Source organism: Tamandua tetradactyla, chromosome 18 (assembly GCF_023851605.1).
Source record: "Tamandua tetradactyla isolate mTamTet1 chromosome 18, mTamTet1.pri, whole genome shotgun sequence".
NCBI lineage: Eukaryota > Metazoa > Chordata > Mammalia > Pilosa > Myrmecophagidae > Tamandua > Tamandua tetradactyla.
In genome coordinates this window covers 5,547,816-5,573,530 of record NC_135344.1, presented here as the reverse complement: position 1 = coordinate 5,573,530, position 25,715 = coordinate 5,547,816, and the positions used below count along the sequence as shown (strand labels likewise).

The 25,715-nt window shown below is 58.9% G+C and overlaps 1 protein-coding gene across 4 annotated transcripts in view; it reads right to left on the bottom strand.

Annotated features, from left to right (window-relative positions):
* Positions 1–540: 540 nt before the first annotated feature.
* Positions 541–25,715, bottom strand: part of MBP (myelin basic protein) — a 104,295-nt gene continuing 79,120 nt past the window's right edge. For 2 of the 4 annotated variants that reach the window (XM_077135193.1, XM_077135192.1), the window contains exons 5-9: positions 10,166–10,267; positions 9,323–9,358; positions 8,974–9,006; positions 5,955–6,074; positions 541–1,946 (exon numbers count right to left, since the gene is read on the bottom strand). In XM_077135193.1, coding sequence (XP_076991308.1) covers positions 1,902–1,946; positions 5,955–6,074; positions 8,974–9,006; positions 9,323–9,358; positions 10,166–10,267 — 336 coding nt within the window. In that variant the 3' untranslated portion in view covers positions 541–1,901. Of the gene's footprint in view, positions 1,947–5,954; positions 6,075–8,973; positions 9,007–9,322; positions 9,359–10,165; positions 10,268–24,136; positions 24,212–25,715 lie in introns of all 4 variants that reach the window. The other 2 variants (XM_077135195.1, XM_077135194.1) reach the window with 2 other exon arrangements.

The window sequence follows — 25,715 nt, the reverse complement described above, 5'->3', positions numbered from 1 at the left end:
TTTGGACCAGAGAGAGAACCCTGTCTGTATCTGTGGTTGTCCCAGAGCTGGGGCCCCTCCATGCCTCAGAGCCACTGGTTAATGAAGAAAAGAACCAGCAGTTCTGTCACAGAAGAAACAAAAAAACAAGGCAAAATCGGCCTTAAAGTTATCTTTTGGAAAAAGGCATTCCCATAATTTCTAAAGTAACAATACCGTCAACATCTCTACTGTTATAACAAATTGTAACAGTAATTTTTCAGACGTTCCTCCTTCATGAGAAAAGGATGTCACACTAGCAAAATGAAATGCAAATATACTTAAAGATTACATAAAAGTAAATGGAAAATCCCTTTCCCTGTGATCCAGGGACTCCATGCCCCAACAGTAACCTCCCTTCCACTTTGTCTTATTAACGCATAAACTATCTGTTGGAAGGTTCTGTGCCTCGACTTTATGGAAGATGGGTTCTCCAGGAACCACTGATCCTTGTGGCTGTGGCTTACAGGGGCTCACCCTCTACAAACAGGGATGCAAAACAAAACACCCATGCAGACATCATTAACATCTATTACTTTATTTCGCTCCCCGAGCACAGTGCGCTCTCGCTGGGGCAGGCCCCAGGGTGGCAGCGCTGGGAAACCGCCCACAGTCTAGCTCAAAGACTGCCCGTGCTCGCATTGAACAATTTGGAGGTTTTGTTTTCTGAACTTTTTTTTTACTTTTTTTTTTCTTACCCTCTCATCGTCGAGGCCCTAGATTAATAGACATTATGTTAAGCCCACAGTAAACACTCAGGATTAGAATGGAATTAAAAGAATGCGGGTTGGCGTTGAGTTGCCTCTCCCTTGTGCTCGCTCTAAGGGGGACCGGTGCCAGCGCGGGGGTGGGGGGGGCCCTCCGGAAGGCTGAGAATGAGACGCTAAAATCAAAATAAGGCTCAGTGAGTTAGAGGGAGGAGCTTAGGGAGGTGTCAGCGTGGAGGAGGGAGCCGCGCAGGGGAGAGCCCACCTTCCTTCTGGGCTGGCCAGGCCACACCCGGCCCGCAGGGGCAGCGGCTCTGGGCTGGCGCAGTCCTGAGGTGGTCTCTAGGTACGTCTGGGGGCCGGAAGCCCACACAGTTATCTTCGCCCTGAGGTTAGTGCTTGGCAAGGTGCCCTGTCCTCATCCACACACAAATGTCGCCTCACTTAAGCCAAAGTCACAGTTTCCACTGCCAGGGCGCGGGGGCGCCCCTGAGTCATAACAGCTCTCCTTTGGGGAGGGCAAGACCACCCGAAATCCTGCTCCTGGGCTCCTGGGGCACACATGGAAGTTTCTGGAAGCACGGCCGCACACCCTGGGCCCCCTGGGTGCCCCAAGGTCCTGTTTCCTGTTTGAGGCAAATGCCCCGCCCAAGCTTGACGTCCCTGTCCTCTCTCCTCCAACCACGAAGCCGGCCAGTGGGGCATGGGCGCAGCCGGGCTGAAAGCGCCCCTCCCCCCCGCACCTGGCAGCACCTGGCAGCACCTAGCCCCCCCTGGCAGCACCTGGACTCAAAGCTGCACGTACCAAGAGCTCCCACCTGCCCTGGTCTTGTTAGCAAAACCTAAGTGTCCCTGACGGGAGGGGGCAGGGGCGAGTAGCCGGGGCAGCACCCCTGGGCCCCGGCCTCGCTCCCAGGGTGCCCCAACAGGGAGCACGAGTCTGCTGGCCAGTGGGGAAGCAGAGAAGGAGGGCACCCCCGACCCCTGCGGCCGCCCCTCTGTTCCCAGGAGCGTCGGGGGCCATTTTGTTTCTGTTTCTCCAGTGGCCTGATGGCCGGGGGAGCCCCGGGAAGCCAGGGAAGCGCAGGGGGTTAGGGGCGCTGTAGGGGTCTGGGGGGGGTGGTAGTAGAGGTGGGGCAGGGGAGAGAGAAGCTGAGCAGGACTCGGGGTGCAGCCTCAGCGTCTGGCCATGGGGGATCCGGACCGGCTGTCTCTTCCGCCCTAGGAAGGAAAGCGGCAGGTCAGGTGGGTAGGCATGGGCAGCGCCCCCACAGCCCTCCTCCTCGCTGCCCAGGAGCCCCCAGACGCTCTGGCATTGGGATCCCGGCTAAGACGGATCCATCCATTCCAGCAGGCCCCGGAAACAGGGTGGGTAAGAAATAAGCGGTTACCAGACGGTAGAGCCTTCACTGCATCCCAGCTGCTGAGATGAGCTGCTGGGCAGCCAGCCTAGGGCACCCAGCCCAGGGCACCTGAGTGGCACCCAGCCCAGGGCACCTGAGGCACCCTGCTCATGGGCAGCACCGCGGTTCTCGTCCCTTGGGCCTAACTCAGCCCAAGTCCTTGGCTTTTCAGGGGAGATAAGCCCCGGGCTGTGCTAGCCAACTCCCTGAAGGAAGCTGCTTGTCACAAGGATGCCAGACTCGGAGAGTCCCCCAGGGACGCTGGGTGAGTGGTCTCAGGTTGGCCTGGGAATGTCGGCGCCTCCAGGCTGGGGGCTCGAGGGGGTTCCTGGGTTGAGCCTGGACGAGCAGCGGTGGGAGGCCCTTGGCGCAGCCTCTGCAGCCCCTGAGAGGAGGCCTGGCCCCACCGCATTGTGAGCTGCTACGAGATGCGTCGTTGGCATCACACTTTTTAAAATGTGCCTTGTTCCTGAAGCGTCATCCAACAGTTGCATGAAAGAAAGCACATCCGTCTGAAGTGGAGCGACCCTCTACTCTTCTCGCAAGACACCCAGCGCGAGGGGCCTTTTTAACAACTCCACATCTCCCGAGGGTGGAGGGAACAAATATTGACTTCGTTTTCTGTTCTCGCTCCTGCAATTTATCAAGAACCTACCAATAATGTTTTAATTTGGTTTTCTCCTTCACACTCTGAGGCTGGCATTACCTGTCCCCCTTCCGCAGCCAGGGCCTGAGCCACTTCAGCCAAGCCACCCGCGGCCACGCTGTCTCTGTCACGCTCTTTAGCACTTTTGAAAAGTCCCTTGGTGAGGGCAGGTCTGCCAGGGGCTATTCCCAGGAGAGCCCCGGGGCAGGAGCTACTGAGACTCCCTGTTGGGGGAAGAGGAGGGCGAAGGGAGCATCCTCAGCTCCTCTGCTCTCACGCGGGACAGGGGACACCTGGGACATTATTGACGGGAAAACGTTCCGGTCTCCGTACTTGGAACTTAGAGATTCTTCTTACACGACGCAGCTCATTTGGATCCAATGATTGGGAAAACACATCGTTTTCTCTGCACAACAGCAAACGGCCAGATTGGAGGCCTTGTCTCTCGCCACTGTTCTTCAACCGAGTTAAACAGAGCAGGAGGGAAGGCGGGGAGACAACCTGCAGGGCGCGGGGCCACCCTCGCCAGCACCCTAAGCCCCTCCAGCCTGGGGTGGGGGGAGTCGGCTGCTCCATGCCGGGTCCTTCCAGGCTCCTTCCCACTCCAGCGCGGAGCCGCCACCGACCGGCCACCAATGCGCTAAGACTTAACTACAGACGTAGCAATTGGACTTGGTTTTGATTTGTTCAATCGAAACTTCCCTGGAGCTGCATGGGAATTTAAAAATTTGAAAACGAATGCCTGCAAAAAGAATGTCTGGGAAAAGTTCTACCGTGCTGGAGGACACCCGCGCGCTCCGAGCTGTCTCTGGCCTGGGAGGCAGTTGCGGGGCAGCCCGGACCTCGCAGATGTCATGTCACAGCCGGTGGCGCGCGTCCCGCAGCCTCTCGGGGATGGAGCCGCGTCCGCCTCGCCAGCCCCTCCGGGTCACCCTCCGAGACGCTGCCGCAGGCTCCACAGCCCTGCAGCTAGGCGCCCAGTGGGTACCGCCCTGAGCCGCCCCCTCCCCAAGCCTGGCCGCGCGGCCGCCAGGAATCGTGGCCACTGCAGACGTATGGGCTCCCTCCGGGGAAGTTCCGAGGCGCCGCTGCGTTGGAGCTGGTCGCCGGGCTGGCACCCTGGGGCTGGCCGCGGGCCACCTGCTGCCTCGTTGGGGTCCTGGCGACGCCTCACTCCCGGCCGAGGGGCCCTCGGGGGGCCTGGCGTGGAGACTTCTGCGAGCCTGGGGGAAACGCTCTGTGCCTCCCTCTCAGGCAGCGTTTACTCTGTCACTGCACTCGGCCTGGGGGTGGCCGGCCTGCCCCCCGCCGCTCGGGACACAAAGCAGGCCCGCGAGTCGCGGACTCAGCAAGGCCCTCGCCGCGCAGGGCTCTCCGGCCTGGGTCGGAATTTCCGCAGAAGCCGGGTCTCGGGGCTGCACACGGAGGGGCCGTTAGGGCCAGCGTCCCCCCGCGACGGAGCGCGGCCGCCTGTGGCCCGGTGATGTCCCCTCATCGCGGAGGCCGGTAAGCGGAGGGCTGCAGATGAAGTCTCCCCGCCAGTGGCCGCCAAGTTCCGCTGTTCTGAGCCCCGGGCAGACCCCCTGCGGGCAAACCGGCGCCTCCCTCCCAACCCCCACCCCCGCCTCGCTGGCAGCTCCCGGCCGGCCGAGCGCCCCACCCCAGGGCCCCCCCCCCCCAGACGAGCAGCCCGGCAGCCCCCCGCGGGCGCTCCGCGCCCAGGACCAAGGGAGGGGGCGCCCTTGCTCTCCCCGGCAGCCCAGAACCCGACGACACGAGCCGCGGTCGGTGAAAACCAAGGCCTGCCTAGAAGCCCGCGGCGGGAAGGCGCGGGGCGCCTCGGTAGGGACCGGCCAGCGTCGGGGGCGCAGAGGGGCGCGCGGGGCAGCGTCCTGCCGGGCTGCGCTCACCGCCCACCCGCCCTGACTGGGAGCGCCGCCACCCGAACGCGCCCTGCGCTCCGGAAAGACAGGACACCTTCCCGCACCCGCTCCCTCCCCGAAGGGCCCGGGCGGGGGGTATGTTGTGCCCTCTTAGCGCCTTTCCCGGCGGACTCAGGCACACTCACGCGCGGCCGCCCTCCTCCTCCTCACACTCCGGGCGGTGGAAGGAGCCCGACGGCGCAGGGCGTGCAAATAACTTTGTCTCTCGCGGTCTCAGCGAGGACACGGCTCGCCTCGCTGGGATTAAAATCAAGTGAAAACGGCAGCTGGGGTTATTTTAATGTAAAAATAAGAAGGGACATCAACCGCCATGATGTTTATTGCCTGGCGTCCCCTGCCCTGAAGATCCCATTCTGCATTCGGGGGTGGAAAGTACCAGCCTGGGGCCCGAAATCGGCGTGGGGCCCCCGCAGCCCGCAGCTCGCAGCTCCCGCACAGCGCAGGGACCCTCCCAGCTCGGGGGTCCCCTCGAGCAGCGCCTCAAGGAGCCTCGCTCCCCTGCACCCCGCGCGTCGGATCGCTCAGCTGGAAGCCGGGTCGCCCTCCCCTCCCTGCACCCCGCGGCGTCTCGACTTCCAGGGTCCAAGTCGGAGTGTCACAAAAGCCCTCAATTCTACCCGTGACCTCTAACCTCGCCCCCATGGGCCCCTGATAGGTCACCCCGAGCCCCGCCGCTCCCCTCTCCCCATTCGCCTCCCTCCTCGGTTTGCCCCGCCTCCCCGTCCTTGCTCAGGCTACACCCGGACCGGTAGGGGCAGCAGCGCCCCAGACCCACCCATGTGCGAGGGCTCCCGACGCCCGTCCCTGCCTCTTGTCCTGCAGTCTTGGATTTACACACGGGGAAGCTCTGCCCGAAGTCGGGGTGTCTGGGGGAGCCGGGGGCCCGAAACAAAGCGGCCCCCAGGCCTCAAGCTGAGCGCGCGGGACCGCAGAGCCCCAGGCCCGGCCTCCCCCGCTGCCCCCGCGCGCTCTGGGCCCACCCAAGGGCCCTACCGCACAGAGGCCACCCGGAGCGGGCTCCAGGCTCTGGGCAGCGCTGGTTTAGGGGCTTCCCGGCCAGGTCTGGAAGCCACCGGCACCTCTCAGCACTGCGGGCGGAGCGAAAACCACCGCGGAGCACCGGGGGCAACTCCGCCCTGGAAGCCCAGAGAGCCCGAGGCCACGTCCTCGCCGCGCCGCGCCGCCCCCCGCCGCGGGCACCCTCCCCCCGCCTCCCGACGCCGCGCAGGGCCCTTACCAGCTTAAAGATTCTGGAAAGCGCGCCCTGGGCGTCGTGCGCGCCCTTGAGCCCCTTGTGCGCTGACTTGAAGTCGGACCCTCTGCCGTAGCCGAAGCCGGGCTTCTGCCCCTCGGCGCCCTGCGAGGAGAGAGAAGGCGCCTCAGCCCCACGGCTGCACGACGGAGCGGACGCAGCGCCCGGCGGTCCCGGGGCTGAAGCTTCCAGAGGCGCCAGCACGCCCCGAAAGAAGCCCACTGTCCGGTGCCAGAATGCGCACGGGGCAGTTTCCCGGAGCCCCGGGGAGCCGTGCCGGGAGAGGAGACCCTGGAGCCGTCCAGAGCTCCCGCCTTCTTAAAGGTCGAGCGCGGAAGGAGCGGGAGGCGGCTGCGGCTGTCAGCCTGCGGGTCTCTGCTGCGCCTGCACCGGGCTCAGCTCGTCTACACACGGGGCCGCAGCACCCTCCAGCACGGGGCTGCCCAGAGGACACGCCCGGACGGAAGGAAGAGCAGGTGGCACCGCCCGCACCCGGCAGCCTCTCGCTCAGGGAGGAAGATGAGGTTTCCTTCGGGTGCACAGCCATGGCAAACGGACAGGAAATATTTGTGCGCGTGCCCCCAAGACGTAAATTGAGCAGAATTCGATTCAGTCTCAAATGGGCACTGTGATTTCAAACACGAGGACAGGTGGGAGAGTCTCCTGAGGGCCTTCAGCTGGGGATACCAACATATAGGGGTTGGAGGTGCCCTAAAGCTGGGTGCCACGTCCCTCAGAGGACAGACCGGCTGCTCAGCCTGCTGGGGCCGAACTCTGCCCCTCCCCCCACCCCCACAGCTTTCTGCTCAAGAGATGGGGCCTGAGATTTCCTTTGAGGTTCAGCCAAAGAACTAGGAGATTTCCAGGGGCCGCCCAGTGCAGTCAGCAAACCCTCGGAGCTGACCCCTGCATGGAGCCCCAGAGCCTTTTCCACCTGCCTCCATCCTTCTTGGCTTCACAAAGGGTGTTAGGGCTGGAAGAAACCTGAGAAGCAGTTCAACCCTCTCTTATCTTGGAGGCATTGAAACTGATCCCAGACCCCCGAGGGCCAGGCCTTTCCCACCCGTTTGCTCTACCTCTAGAGTTGCCTTTCCATTCAACCTGTGCTTGCAAAAGACTGACCCCCCCCGGAGCCCAGGCAGCTGTTTTCACTTGTCCACGGTGATGGAAGCAGGGTGGGGGCCAGGGGTGCTGGGGCAAAGAGTTCTAAGCACTGCATACTAGAGAAAGGCCAGTGCCGCCCTCCACTTCCAGAAGCTTCCACGGACACGCTCTCCCCATGCTGGTACACGGAGGGACGGATGATTGTTAGGGAGCTCTGTGCCAAACAGACAGACAAACAGACGTTCTGTGGAAAGAAGCCCACTGCCCCATGCAAATGCTATGTCTGCCAGGCTTCCTCCTTCGCTTCTCTCCCAAACCGAAGCGTTCCCAAGAACTAAATTCAGGGTCTGGTTCCCGGATGAGTAACCTGGTTGACTTTTCCTCCTTTCAAATTCTCAGTAGCTTTGGACAATCTATTCACCAGGAAACAAACAAAATAGTTTAAAAAGTGGGGACCTTCAGAGATTCCCACCAAGAAGACTCAATCCTGTAGCTTTGGAAAACAGACAAATAAAACACAGACAAGGATTTTGCTTTGAAAGAAAGAGAAATTGGTGGGACCCAAAGTGAGGAAAATGCAGAGAGGAGTGCAGAGATGTTTGTTGTTAGCTGGTGGGTTGATGGGGCATATATGACTGGAAAGAAAAGTGTCTTTCATCACCAGCCCCTCGGAGATCAGTGATGTCTTTGGATAATGTCTACTGAGTCCACACCTAGAATATTAAGAGACAGATAAAGTGGTGGCTAAAGTAAGGCTTCTGGGTAAAAAAAAAATAGGTTTAATTCTTCAGTGTCATCTCTGTCTCCTGTAGGCACAGAAAATCAGGGAAGTTAATGGGATGTGTTGTGCCAGCCCACGTGTGTTCCCTGCATTAGGGCCATCTTTTGGCAAATTCATGCAGTCAGAAAACCAGGCTCAGTCTGTATTTATAAGTGTTCTAGCAAATATCTTGTTCATCATTCAATGTAGAATGTTTTGGAGGAACTTAGGAACTTTCTGGACTCTTTACCTTTCCTCTCAAGAGCTCCCTCCCCCCACCTCCTTCCCTCTTTCTTCCATCTTTCATTTCTTTGTGTCTGTCTGTCTTTCTGTCTTTCCGTCTTTCTAATGCCATCATTCATTACATGAATGGGTGGGGCATGAGGAGCACATGTGCTCTGTAGGGAGCGAGGATGTTGTGATTCCCGAGATAGGCAGGGTCGCTGGCCGATAGGCTGGTGGATGTTCTGTCATTTATCCTGGACATTGTCATGCTGAGCTAGTGGGAACCGTGTCTAATGCGGCTTGCCCAGTGCCCTGGCAGAGCTGAGCAGCTGGCTGGAGGTGCCTGTGGCATGCCCCTGGAGCCTGGACATCTGGTTAGGATGTTCCAGGAGGCGTTTTAGGGTGGTTTGGGGGCCACGTTTCACTAGGAGCTGGGAAGAGAGCATACTAGTCATTTGAAATCTTAGGAAGCCTAAAATTCCAAAGGAGGTTTGCCCGGATGCCTCGGTTTCTGAGCTTTAGTTCCTCCTAAACACAAGGAAAGACAGAAATGTATGGAAGAGTGAGGTTATCGTAAGTTGTATAAGGAATTTAGCGTCTTTATGATCATTTTCCCCAACAAAACTTTCACATCTAAAGGTTTTGTAAATGGGTTGGTCAACCACAGTCTCACATTGAGACTTCTGGGGATTAGTTTTCTCATGAGTTGTTTTGGAAGAAACTTGGACATTTTCTCAAACACGGTACTGCTCCTTCCCTGGGGAGAAGAGACCTCCAGGGCCCTCTGGCCAAGAGGCTCCCAGAGCATGAGAGGGGAGACCATGGCCCCGGGAGGGGCAGCGCCCACAGCTGCCAGCAGCTGGCCTTGGTAGGAGAGAAGGGGGTGGGGGGCACGCGAGGGGATTGCCACCTTACCCAGCTGAATCTGCCGAGGGCCAGTCCTCTCCCCTGTGAGAGCAAGAGAAAGAGTTAAGGATGTGGCAGCGGAGCAGGGCACCGAGAGCCTGCAGGAGACACGAGACCCCCGCCGGGACAGGTACGCAGCTGGCGAAGGGTGGTGCCAAGGCAGGCCCTGAGCAGGCCAGGGCAGCTTCAGTGGCTGGGGGACGCCACTCTCGCCAGCCCCACTCTGCTTGGATGGACACGACAAAGCTTTTTAAGAAGGTTCAGGGAGCCATGAGTCTGGCTCTGATTTTGGTATATTTAGGGACTTCAGGGAAGGGCCATAAAAATTCACAATTAATCAAAAATGCAAAGGTCTTACCTTTCCTTGTGATGGAGGTGGAGTGCGCGGGGTGACCTGGAAAGCGTGAGAGAAGGTGAGCACACAGGACCCCGCGACTCCCCCATGGGACCCCAGTCCCCATGGGACACCTGTCCATCCCTGCAGGACTCTCCCTCTCCTGCAGAACTGCCCCCCAAATCCCTGCAGGACTCCCCTCCCCCACCCCCCCCAGGACCCCAATCCTGGAGTCCCCTAAGCCCCCGCAGGACTTCCTGCCCCACCCTGGACTCCCTGCCCTGCCCTGGACTCCCCCAGTCCTCCCCTCCCGGAGGACTTCTTCCCCCACAGGGGAGTCCCGAGGCTCTCCAAGGGGGGGTCTTAGGTTTTCACCTTCCACTCCTCAGTAGCTAATGCTCCCTGAGAGCACCTAGAATCTCTACCCTGCTTGCTTTAGCTGATATATAAAATCTGAGAATTTGGAACTATTCAATGCCACAGAGAATGTTCCAGAACACTTAACAAGTGTGTGAGAGAATGGAGGGTGTGTTCACTTTGCATGTCTGGGGCACGCCTGCTGCACCTCGAGGACACGCGTGAGCGGCACCTCAGTAGCGAGCCTCTCGGGGTGGAAGCCAGCTATGCTCTGAGATTCAGAGCTTCGAAAGCAATGCCCAGGGCCGGGGGCCCCTACAGCCCAGGCACCGACACCCCAAAGGCCTTGACCCGTCGGCTGTGCAGACAGCTTCGCTCAGGCTTCCAGAGGGAGCACCCCCAAATGCACCTTCATGGGGCAGGAAGTCCACCCGGGGCGGAGGCCGCCAAGGCCTCGAGAGGGGGCGGGGGTAGGGGGGCGGGGGCGGGGCTCAGGGAAGGGGCACTCACGATGTTCTTGAAGAAATGCACTACGGGGTTTTCGTCCTGGGGCCGCCCATGCTGGGCCTTCTGGGGCAGGGAGCCATAGTGGGCGGCTCTGGCCGCGTGGTCCTGGAAGACAGGGGCGCGGGCGTCACGGGGCTCGGCCCAGCAGGGAGGCTCCAGGGTGGGGGGTGTCGGAGCTTTTCCTTGGGGACAAGGACGTGCGTTTGAAGCCGACAGCACCCCCGAGGCTTGCCCAGGGAGCTGGTGCGCCCAGCGGGCAGGGTCCCCCGGTAGCCGCCCGGGCTGAGTGGACGTCCCCATCTGGTTCAGTTTCTGGTTCTCCTGAAGTTGCATCGACGCGGTAGAGGGGAAGTAAACGCAGCCTGAGGGTCACTCCACCTAAGGCAGGGCCAGCAGAGACTGGGGGAAATTCACCGCTTTCCCGAGGTTCCTGGCTCAGAGGAAGGAAAACGCTCCGGATTGCACACGGGAGCTCTCCTGACAGGAGCGCTGGCCAGGCACGGCGGTGGGGGCGGCACAGCACGAAACAGCCCCCCTGCCTCAACATCCACCACTCAGCTGGCGCGGGTGTGGACACCTTGGAAGTGACCCCCACCCACTCCCGCATCTCAGGCGAGTCCCCAGTGAGTGGAGGGGCTGCTGGCTGTGAGTGAGCCAGGCTGACTCGGTGGAACGCAAACCTTCTAGGGCAGTGAGTGCTGTGCAGCAGGCACTAGGAGGGCAGCCCCAGTGGCGAGCAGTTCAGCTCTCAGGAAAGAAGCAGACTCCGGAGCCAGGTGGCCAAGACGCACGCTGCCACCTTCTTGTGCTCCATGGCCCCAGCTTCCCCCAGTGATCCTATGGCCACACATCCCCGGGGCACAGTGACACTAACACCCTGACCCCTGCCACACCAAGTCGAGGGGCTGCGATTGCACAGTGCATCACGACAGCCTTCCAGCAGGGCAGCCATTGGCAAAGCCCAGCCCTGGCACCCAGCAGGGAGCATGCCAAACCCATCGGGGTTTCCTCCACACTATGTGGCCACCCCCCACCCCCAGCTGCTGGGAATGTGGGGGCAGGAGCTCTCAGAATAGGGATGGTCCTGGAGGGCAGAGGGCAGCTCCCTGGAGTGGTCTGGGATGCCAGTTAAGACCCTCAGGCTCCCCTCAAGCATGTGGACTTGGTGCCCGTGGCTCGGGAGGGCAGCTTCTCCTCCAGAGGACGGGTGGTTTGGCATCAAAAGCCTCCGTGCATTTCTCGGGATTGTAGAGTTGACACCCCAAAGGGTTTTGCTCAGCCCACAGCTGGGCTCAGACAGAGGCAGGCTGCACGGCTGAAACTCCCGGCACACCTGGTCTGCGGCTTGGCCCCTGACACGGGGGTCCCGGCACTGGCTGGCCACATGGGTGACTGTGCCCTGATGTGGCCTCTGTGCAGCAGGCCAGTGGCCCTGCCCCCTGTCCCCTGTCCCCTGCTCGCTGGGCTCACAGTTCTGTAGGTTTCTCTTTAAACTGCTTCTTGCATCATCCTCCCTCCCACTACTGACGTTAAAGAGAAACTCCTTCTGTGATTCTAGATCCTTCTCTTTCCAATCACCTGGGGCTGCCATGGATAGGACGCTCTGGCCCACACTATCTGCCCTGCTCCTTCTCCTGGACAAGGATTCCTATGCTCGGCTGCATCAGACGGGCGACCTCTCGTGTGGCCTCTGGGCCTCCATGTTCTGGCCACACGCTGCCCGTCCAGGCCTCCTTGGCTTCCTGAGGTCCTGAATCCCTGCTCTGGATGCCGGCTGCCTCCTCAGCCTCAGACCAGGGCCGCTGTACCCGCTGTGCCCTCTGTGCCCTCTCTGCCTCACCCATGCAGCCTGGCCACCTGCCTCCTGGGCCTTGCCGTCCCCGACTCGTCCTCCCGGCGCTGCCAGAGCCAAAGCGTCTGCTGCTTCTCGGGCACGGCGTCTCCACCCTCCCATGCTTCCCACAATGACCTTGGAACCACCTCTCTGGAGCTACAAGCAGGGGTCAAGGTCCCTTCCTGCACTCATGACCCCTGGCCCAACCTCACAACAGGGCAGGGGCTATGACTCCTGAGTGCTTCCAGAAGGTTTCATACTTTGCCTCCACCTCTGCTGCAAGCCTGACCCCCACTCCCCACGACAGCTGTTGCCCATTCCCAGCAGGATGCTCTGGTGCTCCAGGCTGGGTCAGTCTTTCAGAATAGCCGAGCTTCCCGAGGCCCCAGGGCCTTTGCACGGGTGGCTCTCCCTGCCTGGACGCACCCTCCTTTCCCCCAGGGCTGCTCGTCCACCTGCAAGGGCAGACCTCATGGTTAGGGTAGACGTGGCCACCAGGCCCACTCCCTGCACCACTGGTCCTTACCCTCCACTGGAACGTGGCGCACAGGCCCGAGCCCCACTGGCCACCATGCGCCTCATCCTCTCCTCCATGGGCCCCGACCTCTCCTCCACGGGCCGGTCCTCTCCCACGTGTGGCCCTCTCATGGAGCCTCCTGTGTGGGCTGGGCATGGCTCAAAGCAGAGCAGATGCCACAAAAGCAAAACCGAACAGAGATTCCTGCCCCAGAGCCCTTGAAGTAAATTCATGGCTGAATGAATGATCCAGTTTTAGTCTCTGGACTTCTGCATAACTCACGCCACATATTTTAGCACCTAACTGCGCCTTTCTTGTTCTGTCACTTCTTGTTTACTAACTGTTGTTTTGTTTCTAGCTTGAGTATAAACGTTTTTAGGTGGAGGCTCTCGGCACTGCTGCTGCACAGCTCCTGGAACGCAGCGTGGCGCTCGGCATTACGGGCGCGTGAGCCGAAGGTACTTGAGTTTACCGACAATTTCATCTCCCCCTTGGAGGGACACACGGGGAACAGGAGGGGGCCTCAGAGGGGATGCCAGGGAGGCTTTGGCGCAGACAGGACGTGTCCTCCTGCCCGCTGCAGCCTCGTGCTCCCTGCTGACCTGCGACAGGCACGAAGGGGCCCTCTGCCCTCTGCTCTGCCCTCCCCGCCAGTTGGGCCACGTGGGCTTCCTCTCCTACAGAAGACGGGTCAAAATCAAGGCCAGTCCAGCCGGATTAGTGCTGCCCCAAAATAAGGAGCCAGGGAAGGTCAGACGGCGAAGTGACATGAGCGTGTCCGAGCGCCGGCACGGTCGGCGGGCGAGCACCCACCGTGCCCCGTCCCCACGCGCTGCGACTCGACCACGAGTCATGGAAACCTCACTCACCTCAAAGTCGCTTATTTCACGATTAAGCTAGAAAAATGACAAACTTTGCAAACACGTTTAAAAGCAAGGACTGCCCCACCACGCCAGGTAGGCGCATGGTGCCACCATCCCTTTACGTTGGGAAGCATTTGATGACGTTTTATGGAGACAACAAAGGTACATTATGCATATCTGCTTTGAATGATAAAAGAAAAATTAATATTTCAGGAAGGGGGTTTTATAAAGACTACATTGGTCACCAATTTCTTGAGGGAAAAGTATTTTAAGTCTTAAAATGAAAACTGTGCTCACAGCAAACTCATACCTGGACGTTGTTGGCAGGTCTCGTCATAGTCACTAAAAATGACAAACCACCTGTGCCCATTTGAAAGGATTACGAGCTCTAGAAAAGCCATGTTTTAGTCCCAAGCCATCTTGTGGAGGCAGCTGTTGCTTTCAATCCCTATTCAGCACTGCAGTTTGGAAACTTGATTAGTTGTCTCCAGGGAGATGTGACTCACCTAATTGTGGGTGTTAACCTTTGATTAGAGGGAGGTATGACTCCACCTGTCCCAGGTGGGTCCTGATTAGATTACTGAATCCTTCAAAAGAGGAAGTATTTTGGAGAAAGCTTCGGAGCCAGAAGAACCAGAGCCCAGGCAGCCAGAAACCTTTGGCGATGAAGAAGGAAAATGCCCCCGGTGTGGCTTCATGAAATCAGCCTGGAGAGAAAGGCAGCAGACATCACCATGCTCGCCATGTGCCTTTCCAGTTGAGAGAGAAACCCTCAATTTCATTGGCCTTCTTGAACCAAGGTATCTTTTTCTGGATGCCTTAGATTGGACATTTCTATAGCCTTGCTTGAATTTGGACATTTTCATGGCTTTAGAATTGTAAACTTGCAACTTAATAATCCCCCATTTTATAAGCCATTCTGTTTCTGGTATATCACCTTCCGGCCACTAGCAAACTAGAACACCACCCAACTACTCCTCAAATGTGACTGGTCAAACAAGCTGCGCAGAGTCAGGCCATGGAATCCTCCGTGGCAATAAAGGGGAACACAGGGCCTCAACTGCAGGGCGTGGAGTGGGGGATCCCATCTAAAAGGTTTCATCCCGAATGATTCCACTTCTGCCGAGTCTGGGAACATCCCTGGCCTGGCTCAGCACCTGCAGACACCTCAGTCCCACCAGGAGCCCAGGGTGGGTCCTCCGAGAGAATCTGTGGGCCGGCGTGGGGCATGCGGAGGGCCCCCTTAGACGGGTCCCTGGCCACCTGCCGGCCCTCTCTGGCCAGGGCTTTGAGGAGGAGTTGTGTCTGGAAGACGCCCTGGCCGGGGGTTGAGTGGGGCACCCACACACTGGATGCCGCGGGGCTCCGGGGGGCGTCACCGTGGAGGGTTGAGAACCAGGCTGGGGCTTCAGGGCCCCTCGGGTCACAGCCCAGGGGGTGGGGGCTGACAGAGACCCCAGGGCAGAGGTTCAGCAGGAGTCGCAGGGCGCACGGCCACCCTGCAGCGGGGGTGGCACCAGGGAGAAGCCCGCCAGTCCCTCGTTGGCCCACCTCGGGTCCAGGATGTCGGGGCCAGGCTGGGAGTGTCACGGGCTGTGGGTGGAATTGGGACCCCCTCTTGTGATGACCCTCGAATCAGGGGTCTCCCCTCATGATCTTTGGCTTAGGAGGCTATTGAAGGAACTTAGAAGGGTGTGGGGGGCTCTTTTTCTTACAAGGCTGCACATGGCATTCCTGCCGACGCCAGTGGGGGTTTCAGCCCCCAGGGAGGGGCTGGCGTGTGATGAGTGGGCAGTGCGCCGCGCACTGCGGACATGAGCTCTTCTGGCATCTCTGCTACATCCTACAGTCTGTGGCAGCCCTTAGCCCGTCTCTTCTTGCATACAGGTTGTCAGTTTCCCAGCTGGGGAGGAGTTGGGGGGGGAGAAGGAGGATGGGGGCGAGGTAGGGCTGGGAGCACCCCCGAGGAGGCCTCAGGGCTCCATCCAGTCGTCCTTAGCTACTCCCCCCCGGGCTAAGGGATACTGGCCGGCTGAGCTTGGGCCCCCTAAAGAGAAAGGACTTTTGTTTCTTAGTTTTTAAGACAAATTTTCAGTGATTCCCTGATGAAGTAGTTTTTAAATGTATTTTCTAAAAATGAAAAAAAAAAAGGCCAAAGTTAATGCCATTCTATGGCTACGTGCCAGGACATGGTTGCCTCTCGGCGCAGGCTTACCGCAGTTGGCGAGCTTCTTCTCCCCCAGGCGACTTCAAGGCAGGACGACGGCGCGGCAGCGGGACTTGAGAACCAAGGTGGGACCCGGTCTCCAGCCCCGAGGAGAGGCTGGGGGTCCAAGCCCCCCTCCACCTAGGGGGTCCCCAGATGAGGTTGGGACGTTTCTGGGTACATTTGCCTTGCTTGTTTGCAGCTGAAGATTTGACACAGGTGGCATTTGAAAAAAATGTTCTAAGTCTTATAAATGAAAATTTTGTATTGTTTTGAAAAATGATACATACTCATTTTGTAAAAACGGCAAATGGCACTAGGAAGCTTGGTGGAGACAGTCTACCCTCTAGGCGCGAACTGCACCCCTCTCGGGGCACCCCCTGGGCCCCACACATAAGCCCGGTGCCGCGTGCCCGCTCCGTTAGCAGGGCCAGCTGCGTGCGCTTCGGCGCGCCTGCTCGTTCTCGTTTTACTGAACCGCACACCCTGGGCCCTTCATCTCAGTGTAGGCTACGTTAAGATCAATAAAACAAAAAAACCAGTGTCCACAGCATCACACAGAGTCACGCTAGGGAAGGGAGGTGTGTGAGAGGGCAGCTATTCCATTTATCCTTAGAATAGAGTGCTCTCTCCACTAGCCTCTCTCTTCAGGCTGGTTTTTAAAAATAATTATGATTACTGTCTTATTTTCCTTCCACCAGCAGGCGGAGCGCCTACCCACAGCCCCGAGCTGCTCCCCCTGCCCCGCAGCCAGGAGGGGGCTGCTAACTGCTCTCCTGTGTGCTTTAGGGAGCAGGACAGCTGCAAGGTCCGAAGCCTGAAGGAACAGCAGGAGATTGCTCGGGGCCAAGACGCCAGGAGCCCGGGGCACCAGATTGGATGAAGACTCATTCCCTTGAACATGGTTTTATGAAAGCAGTGGGGAGGGATTTGCGTCATTTGCATTTGGATTTGATTAAAGAAAACAAATTGACTGAGTCCTTCCCTCTCAGAAGAAAATGCTGTCCTTGGAAGAATTAATAGTCACCGCTCCTGGGGGTTAATTAGAAGAAAAAAGGAGGGAGGGAGAGCGCCAGCTCTTTGTTTCTGGGGAAGGAATTTGAACTCCCCCTGGGCCAATGACCCCAAATGTGAATGTATAAGGTGGCAGCGCGGCGCTGTCCTGGGCCCCATCCCCCTGTGTGTGCACAGCTGGTGAGGGACCCCTGCCGGGCAGAGGGCTCTGGGGGGGCCGCCCCCTTCCACGCTCCCATCCGCCCGCACAGGAGCCAGGAGGACGGTCAGCCAGCATTGGACTCGCGAGCACAAATGCCTGCGGTGGGCAGCAGTGCCCAAGAGGCCCGGGAGCAGAGCCAGGTGGCTCTTCTGTCCTGTCCCAGCGCATCTCCACTGCCCGGCTCCATCCTGGTGACGGACCAAGAGCCAGATGCTGGCGGCACAGGTTTTAAGTATCATCAAAGATACCCTGGCTGCCCTTCAGTCCATATGGGAACAAAACGTTAGTTCCTCTACCCTTATCATACTTTGTTGTGCCCGGATTTGGGGAACTTCATTTAAAGACAGTGCTGTCCGCGGCTGAGGGCGGCCATGCTCGGGCTTTCCCGCCCGTGGAGCTGCCAGCTGGAGCTTCGGCCCTTGCAGCAGCTCCACTCTGAGCAGTTTGCGGGGTCACCGAGGGTGTGGACCCCCTAGTTCCCTCCACCTCAACCCACCAGGGACTGAAGGGCAGCTTGCTCCCGAGCCCCAGGTGCTCCCCGCTGACAGCACATCCTGGAGGGCAAGTCTTAGACCCTGAGGCCGCCTGCAGACCCCCAGTACTGCCTACAGCCCCCCCAGCCCCACCTGCAGCCCCCTGATACCGCCTGCAGCACCCCTGTCCATGCCTGCAGCCCCCTGACCCTGTGATATGGCTCACGAGTTCAGGTTGACACACTGGAAAGTGCTGCCAGTGGACCTGGCTCGGTTGTGGGCAGAGGTGGACATGCCGCCTGCTGGGAGCTGCGATGGAGCCTTTAATCAGGGAAGCCATCCGAGCTCTAGGGATTCACGTCCCTCCCCAAAAGGAGTCACCGGCAAGTGGTGAGGAGGGAGCCTCTGCTCCTCGTAGAGCACGGTGTGCAGCGTCGCTGCCCCCTGTGTGGCCCATGGGCAGCGCCTTTGCTGGGTGCGGCTCTGACACCACCTTACAGCCCCCACCCGGCCTGGCCCCTACCTGCAGGGTTCCCTGCTTCACATGGGGCTGAGAAATCCAGTGGGGGCCATGCGATGGAAGGAAAAGGTAAGTGGGTTTTTTTATTGTGTTCATTTATTTTAACAAGCTCCATAGACTGAGCGTTTGTTAAGTTGTGAAGCACTGAGCTAAAAATAATGGTTTGCGCAAATACAAGAAAATAAATTAATATCTGTTGATGGCGTCATTTAGATATCGGTTAATAGGGAATTAAAGCATTTGCAACTGCTGCTCTTCACCAGAAAACTAGGTCCCAGTTCCCCTGGGAAATGCTGGCGGTGAGCCACAAGCGCCCGTCCAGGTAATGCAACCAGGCTGTTCCGTTTTGTGGTCTTTTCAAAGGATGCATTTCCACAGAAGTTAAAAGTAGGGTCCCACTTCTGGTGAGAAAGTTATAGCTTGACAAGACACAAGCGAACAACTTCTCTCTTCCGACCCACAGCCCTCGGCCCAAGGACCTGCAGATGCCCACTGTGGCACTTTCCATGCCGGGCTCTCTGGCTTCGCCCTTCCTTGCTGCTTCTGGAAAGCTTCACGCTCTACCGTCTTGTTTCGCGACACGCGCGGCACAAAGAGCCCTGCGCAGAGGCAGCGGCACGCAGAGCTCCCCCGTTCCGCCGAACAGTCCTCACCCGTGCCTGCCCCTTATTTCCACAACAAACTGGTGGGAGAGACTCCAGGTAGACAGCTAGTCTGTCTGTCCCACCTGCCTGTAAGTCCTCCAGTGAGGCACTCAGTGCCTCTGTGGCAACGAGCCCAGGCGCCGAATGAGGTGCCGGTGAGAGAGATATCAGCGCCGAGACTGCAGGTCACCAGGTCGGCGACTAGACAGGTCAGGGGCATGTCATCTGGGCATGTAATCTGTTTTCAAATTAGCTCCAGAAATGTCGGCTGGAGGCCGAGACACGGCCTTAGTCTCCCCCAGACCCCGCCAGGCTCTAAGGCCTGCACAGTTCTCTCTCGCTGCCTCCCCGTGCTCTGAGGTTTGTTTATGGATGTTTTCCAGAGGAAGCAATTACTCATTTCTGGCCAAACAGCGTCTAATATGTCTCGTGAGAGAGGGTCAGATTTTTTTCTGGTAAGGTCAAGACAGTTCGGATTTTGCAATCTGGAGAGAATTTTTTCTGTCCAAATGATAGAGGCAGCTTTTCCTTGAGTTTGCCCTTTGCAGAGTTTAAAAATATGTTTGTTCCTAAATTATTGACTGAAGGAGTTTAATTAGAGCCATGCGCTCTTCCTTTCTTTGTAAGAAGCTGGGTGCCACCAACAGCAGGCTTTTCTGGATGCTGGGGCCTTCACAGCGCAGCTTTTCATTTCAATGGAGACTGGAGGCGGCCAGGTGCTGCTCTGGCAGTGCAGTTCCCCCACCCCGGGTCTGACAATGAAGACGCTGGAGGAGCTGGGCTGGGGGGGTCCGGCGCCTGGCGTTGCTGCAGGTGCTGACTCGGGTTGCCTTGCACCCCCAATCCGAGGGACCAGCTCTCCGAGTGCAGGGCTTTGATCTTCCGCGCACTGCACAGCTAGAGGCAGCGATTCGAACACGGCACATATGGGGCCACATCTGGTCCCTGGACTCCCCTGGAGGGTGGAGACCCTGAGTTTGGGATCAGGGCCCCCTTGCGAGGACCAGCCTCTTCCTCAGGGAACGAGCCCGCGGCTCTGGCCTGGGCATGGAAAAGCAGAAAGGCCCATGCCCAGCCCTGTGCTTCCTTACGTTTCTGTTCTGGGATTTAATCTCAAAGGGAACAGCCCTGGATGCATGTTTCCACCTGCTCCTGGGAAGCTGTGGGATGGAGTGTGAGAGTCACCCCAGGGACTGGGCATCTCCCTTCCACGTGGGGTCAATCCGGCCTGCAGTGGCCACACAGGCGCACTTTGCTCCAGGGCTGCTTTGGAAGCTGCGGTGGCCGCTTCCCTGGCACAGATAGCTGCGCCTCCGCTTCCGACTCGGGGGCCACAGGGCTGGGGTGTCTCCTCCTGCAGCCAAGCCCATGAGTCTCGATGTCCCAAACGCAGAGCATCACGGTGCTGGGAGGGTGAGTGCAGCCCCCGGCCGTGCTCCAGTGCCACGCCTGGAGGTGCTTCTCTCCTGCCTAGACTGGCTGGAAACTGGTCTTGGGCACCAGACTTGACCACTCTCACTGGAGTTTTTTTTTTTTTTTTCCTTTGCTTCCAAGAACCCAGATCTTTTAGGATCTCAGTATGACTGAAATGCCCAAAGACTCCTTTTGGCGCAGTCACCAAGCTCCCTTCCCAGTGGCTGTGCAAACCACATGACATGTTCCCAGCAGGCCTTTCTCTTGGCTTTGCAAGCCGACTTGCAGAGAATGTGGGTGTGCAGCTCGAGGGATGTTTTCTTGGGAAGGAAAAGCAAGGTGGCCACAGGCTTTACAGCAAGAACAGGCCATGGTCCCGGGTGCCGCTGGGCAGCCTGGCCTCTCACCCCGTCAAGGAACTTGGGCTCCTTCGGTTCTGAGAGCTGGAGGGGAACCCCTGGAGATTCCGACCTGGTCAGAAGCATTTATTTGGAAGTGACCAAGCACTTGGGCTCATAAAATTGAAGGAGTCCGAGGACAGCCGTCCTGAGTAAGGGGTGTCTGCGCGTGTTGAGGTTTGGTGACCAGCAGAACAGGGACCTGCGGCTTAACTCTTATCACAGCACCTTTCCAGGAACTCTGGACGGTATGTCAGCATCCTGCGACCACACAGAGTCTCCCCATGGCCACGGAGGCTCCGGGCTGGATGGATTCCGAGTCCGCATGAGATCTGCAGCCACTTCACCTGCAACCCGCACTTCCTGAGCGAGGAAACAGGCCCCACAGCGGAGGGACAGTAGGCGCAGGCCGGTGGAGCCGGCGCGGCAGGGCGGGTGCGGCTGGTCCGGCGGGCCCGGCCGCGGGGTCTTCCCCGCAGGCGGCCGAGGAGCCCCCAGCGCTGTGTTCTGCGGGCAGCGGAGCCCTAGGGACTCATAGAAGAAACAAGGGACGGAGCATGGAGTGAAATGCACAGGGGCTTCCCCACGTCCCCCGTGGGGGCTCCGGGCGCGGCCGAGCACAGAGGGGCTGGAGGCCAGACAGGGGTCCCCGAGGGTGCACCGGACGCCGAGGGAGGGCGGAAAGTGGGCCGGGCGTGCGTGCATGGAGTCTCACAGCCACCCGCTGGGACGATGGGCTGCCGCATGACGCCACAGTGGCCTTGCGGCCGAGAGACAGGAGCCGTCACAAGGACAGAGGCCGCGGCTCCACCTACGTGAAGAGGGAGAATGAGCGGCTTCCTGGGTGGGCAGCACGGCTGTGGGGATCATGGGGGCGCAGAGCTTCCACTCCCGGCGAAGAAGAGGGTTCAGCAGGGAAGGCGGCCAGGCTGGCATGACCCTACGGCACACGCACTGCCGCTGAATTGGGCACTTCAACTTGGTTAACACAGCAAGCTTTCTGTTATATCTGCTAACACAATTAAAAATTGCAGTGGGGGGCACCAGGGGCCTCAGCACCCCATGACAGGCTCCATTCAGCTACTTGTTTTTCCTTTGCATCTTGTGCTCTTGCACTTGCTCCTCTGGCGAGCAGTTATGGAGCACCTACTGTATGCCAGGCACTGAACTGGGCGCTGCAGAGCACACAAGGAGGCCGGAGGGAGGGGCAGCTTCCAGTCCCCATGGCTGTCCCCCTGTCTGTTCTCGCCTCTGTCCTCCCTGGAGTCCTGGCTGTTCCCACACTGCCGAGTCCTCGTCAACCATTATTTCCTCTGTCCCCTGGGCTCTTGTGGCACCACCCAGGGCGAGTCCTGAGAAAAGCGGGAGGCTCCTGGAAGCAGGATTCCTTGCGGGGAGTCAGAATTTTGAAGACTCGTCAGCAGCCCCTGAGCCGCTTTGCTCTGAGGAGCCACCTCCTGAATCCCGGGGCGTGGGCCGTCCTCTCCCCCGGTGTGCGGGTGGTCAGGGCGGCTGGGGACAGGGAAGGAGGGCAGTGGGAGCGGGCCAGTTCTGGGGCGCAGCTCCTGGAAGCCCCCAGTTTTGGGGCGCAGCTCCTGGAAGCCCCCACCTCCAGCTCAGGCCTGGCCAAGGCCTCTTGTCACAGATTCTTGTGACCACATGTGTATTTAAAGCCACCCATCCTTGCAATGCTTTCACTTATATCTATCTCTACCAATCCCAACCGTTTCTTGAAATAAGTAAGAATCTGAAAATGCTGGAGGAAGGCACTCGAAGCAAACACGCTTCTTCTTGGAGAAAGGTCTTGGGAACGCGGTGGGACAGCCAGACAACAGCCTCGTCCCCCGGACACACTGCAGGGAGCGGCACCAGGGCAGAGCCGGTGCTTGGAGGGGACCTGCCTCCTTGGGCCTCTCCCAGAGGCCACAGGGGACTTGCTGTCCCGGCTCTGGCCCTTGAGACATGTTTGTCATTGGTGACGCCATGAGGGGCCCACGGGACCCGCAGAGATGGACAGACAATGCGCAGGCGGCCTGGCCCCGCCGTCAGCCCCACTATGCAGCCAGTGTGCTTCGACCAGTCGGGGCTCTTTGGAGCAGAATGGGGTGTCCTCCATGCCGGGGAGGTGTGGGGTGAGCCTGGGTTCCTCTCGGGCAGGAAGGCAGAGCTTTGCAGCCACCCAGGACAGCCCTGCGGAACTCGCCTTTATCTTTGGTGGGTTTTCAGGCACAGGGGCACGTCTGTTCACATCAAAGCTGCCCGGGACAGCGGTGCCGGTTTTCCTCTGTTAAGAATTTTAACTTAAACAGAAAAATCAAACTTTTTGCTGAAAAATGTCTTATTATCTGACAACCAAGGCTCGGCCCCTCTCCACCTCCCTCCGTGAGTGTGCATCTCAGGTTTTGGGCAAAGTCTCTCCACAGAGGAGAGAATGGGTACAAGGAGACTTCAGGGTCGTTTCCAGCTGAAATGAGCAAGTGGACTGCCGTTTGGGCCTTCAAAATGCTGTATCCCTTCTCTGCCCCGCGGACAAGCCTTGCATGTGCCATTGGAGAATGCCAACGTGGCTTTTCACACAAAGCTGCCGGGGGTGGGGTGGGGGTGGGGGCGGGGGCCCGGCTCTCCTGACCCAGGTGTCCCAGTATGTCTCTAGAGTGGCCAGAGACCTGGCCAGGTGTGTCCCAGCACGGGGGGCCTGGGGAGGATGCACAGGAGAGGGGCCCTGGGAAGACAGAGAGGTGGGGGTGGCCACCCCCAGCCTCCTGGGGAGCTGCTGTGAGATTCCTGAGACAGCAGAAATGCATTTCACCTGGAGAACAGACCCTCAGGGCAGGCATCCTGGCTGGATCCCCCAAAATCCTCCAGGACCAGCTTGGCCTACCCAGGGCCTGAGCTGACCTGCCATTCCATGGCCCCCAGTGGCCCTGCACTGGGCTCGGGGCCTCAACCCCACCTGGGCCCTCTCCCCAGCCCCTCCTGGGCAGGCGCCCCAAGGCCACGGCATACCTGTCCTCCCCCAGATCCCCTTCCCTGGCCACAGGGACACTCTCTGTGCTTGTCACTTGGATGCCCAGGTGGGGCTGTCACCCATGGGAGTTCCCAAGGGCTGGGCAGCCCCTCCTGGCCACCCGGTCTTCTTGGGCCCCATGTGCTCCATGGGTCCCAGGTACTCCATGGGCTCCAGGTGCTCCATGGGTCCCAGGTGCTCCATGGGCTCCAGGTTCTCCATGGGTCCCAGGTACTCCATGGGTCCCAGGTGCTCCATGGGCTCCAGGTTCTCCAGAGGTCCCAGGTACTCCATGGGCTCCAGGTACCTCATAGGCCTGCCTCCTCCCCCAAGTACCCACTTCCCACGGGTCCCGGGGCACAGCCCTGCCCGAGGCACTCACTGTTTTCGAGTTTAACTCAAGTAATCTTTAGTGTGTGCTACATGTTGCTTGGCTCTGGCTTCCAAAGGACACACAGGGTGGACTGTGGTCCTGGGCCTCCTCGGCTAGGAAGACACCTCTTGGGCTCCTCCCCGGTCGTCCCTTGGCCCCGCAGCGGGCTGCTCTCTGCACCTGGCATGCCAGCCAAACCCACCCCTCCAGGCACAGCCACAGCAGATCCTTCACAAAAACTCAGAGGCAGGCTTCTCCCTGCCTCACAGATCTCCCTGTGCTGGCCTTTTCATGGGACTCCCTTGCTTTGCTAAGATTTATAAATGCCATTTACGGCCACCTGTGCTTTGTGGACAGGCACACCAGAGACCCTGCCTGCATTTCTCAGCATCACCCTTTCCAACAACCTGGCTGGCAGGCTCAGGCTCAGGAGCAGGCGGTGCGCAGGGAGGGCGCGTCCCCCACACAGCCCCTGCCAGGAGGGGTAGGCGGGAGGTGAACGGGCCTTACCTGGTACATGCCGCACAGCCCCGCCCGGCCGGGGGCGGAGGGCAGCGGACTCCTGCTCGGTTTTAGCCAGGGTACCTGCCAGGGGAATCAGAGTGGGCGGGTTGAGTCCTGAGCAGGTGCTGCTGGGCAGCCCACGCCTTCCGCCAAGTCGCCTCTCCCAGACAGCCGTGGAGGAGATGGCGTCAGGAAGCAGTGGGGAGAGGTGGCAGGGGACACACAGAACATGGGAGCGAGAAAGGACAGCAGGCGGTGGCTTCCAACGACTCAGGGACAAGAGGCGTGTCAGAAAAACAGAAACAAGATTCAGAAAAAATAATTCTTTCCTTTGGAGTACATTCTGGAGCCCTGTACCAAAGTATGTGCCTGAATTTTCTTTAAAAATTCACTAGTCAGTAACATTCCTTAGAGCTAAAGAAAGCATCTTTCAGTCTGACACTTAAGAAGATCTTTTGAAGTCTCTAATGAAATGGTTTAATTTTAATGTTCAATTTTATTTGTAGAGTCTTTTTCTTCTATGGCAATCGTGTTGGCCTCTGTGTGAGATTTACAAGTAGAAATTACTCCTGTGATGTGGGGTGACGTCCTAAGACACTGGGTTATCACGGGAGGAACTTTTCTAGTTTTCTACAGCATGTAAGGAAGTAATTTCAGGAGTAAAAGAGTGTCCCAAATCTGACCGATCACTTGGATTTACATTTGCTCTTCAGCCTTCGCCGCACTCGCTCATGGAGCCACTACTTAACATTCCTTGACACGAGCTGTGCGTTCTCAACCCCGCCATTCCAATGCCTTCTAGTCAGCATGCACTCCTACTTGAACGTACGCGCCCTCTCTGCTCAGCCAAAAGAAGTTCCTGCTACTTCGGCACCTGAGGGACTGAGAGCCTGCGAGTCCTGGAAAGTGTCTCCTGAACTGCCCATGGCAAAATGGCTCTAGAGATGGAGCTTTCAGGTGATCGAGTGATCGTGATAAGCCTCAAGAGTTGTCTTGTACTCGCTGTGGATGACAGAGGGTAACAGGTTGACAGATGGGTCTGGGTGGAAATGAAGGGCTGTTAGGACTGAGGGGCACATGGGTGTGGGAAGGCAGGAGGCTGCCCGAGGCAGGTCAGTGGGGCACACGGGCTTAGCTTTCCGTCCATCCTGTGGTAGCCTCTCAGTGGGAGGGTCCCCGAGGCAGTCCCTGCTGGGCTGAGCCTGGCATCCCCGGGGGTGGCAGCCTCAGATGGTGGCAAGTGGGCAGGTCAGCATTAGAGATGTGGTTGAAAGGCAAAGAATTTTCTAACTAGCTTTTCACGGCTTAATCCTTTGTCCTTAGCGAGAACCACTACCGCGCTGTCCTCGAGAAGCTCAGGGCTCTGTGTGACGCCCGCTCACTTCAGCCCCGCGGGGCAGCCAGGTAGCCGGACGCATGGGTCGCGCGCCAGCGGGGCAGGGACCCCCAGCTCCCTCCCCCCTCTGTGCCATCTGATGGGAAAACCCTCTTCAGTGGATGAACGAGGGAAAGGAGCTGGTGGTAAACTGTGGTGCCCCGTAGCAGGGGCCAAGGAAGACAAAAAAAAGCAAGAGGAGCCTCCTGA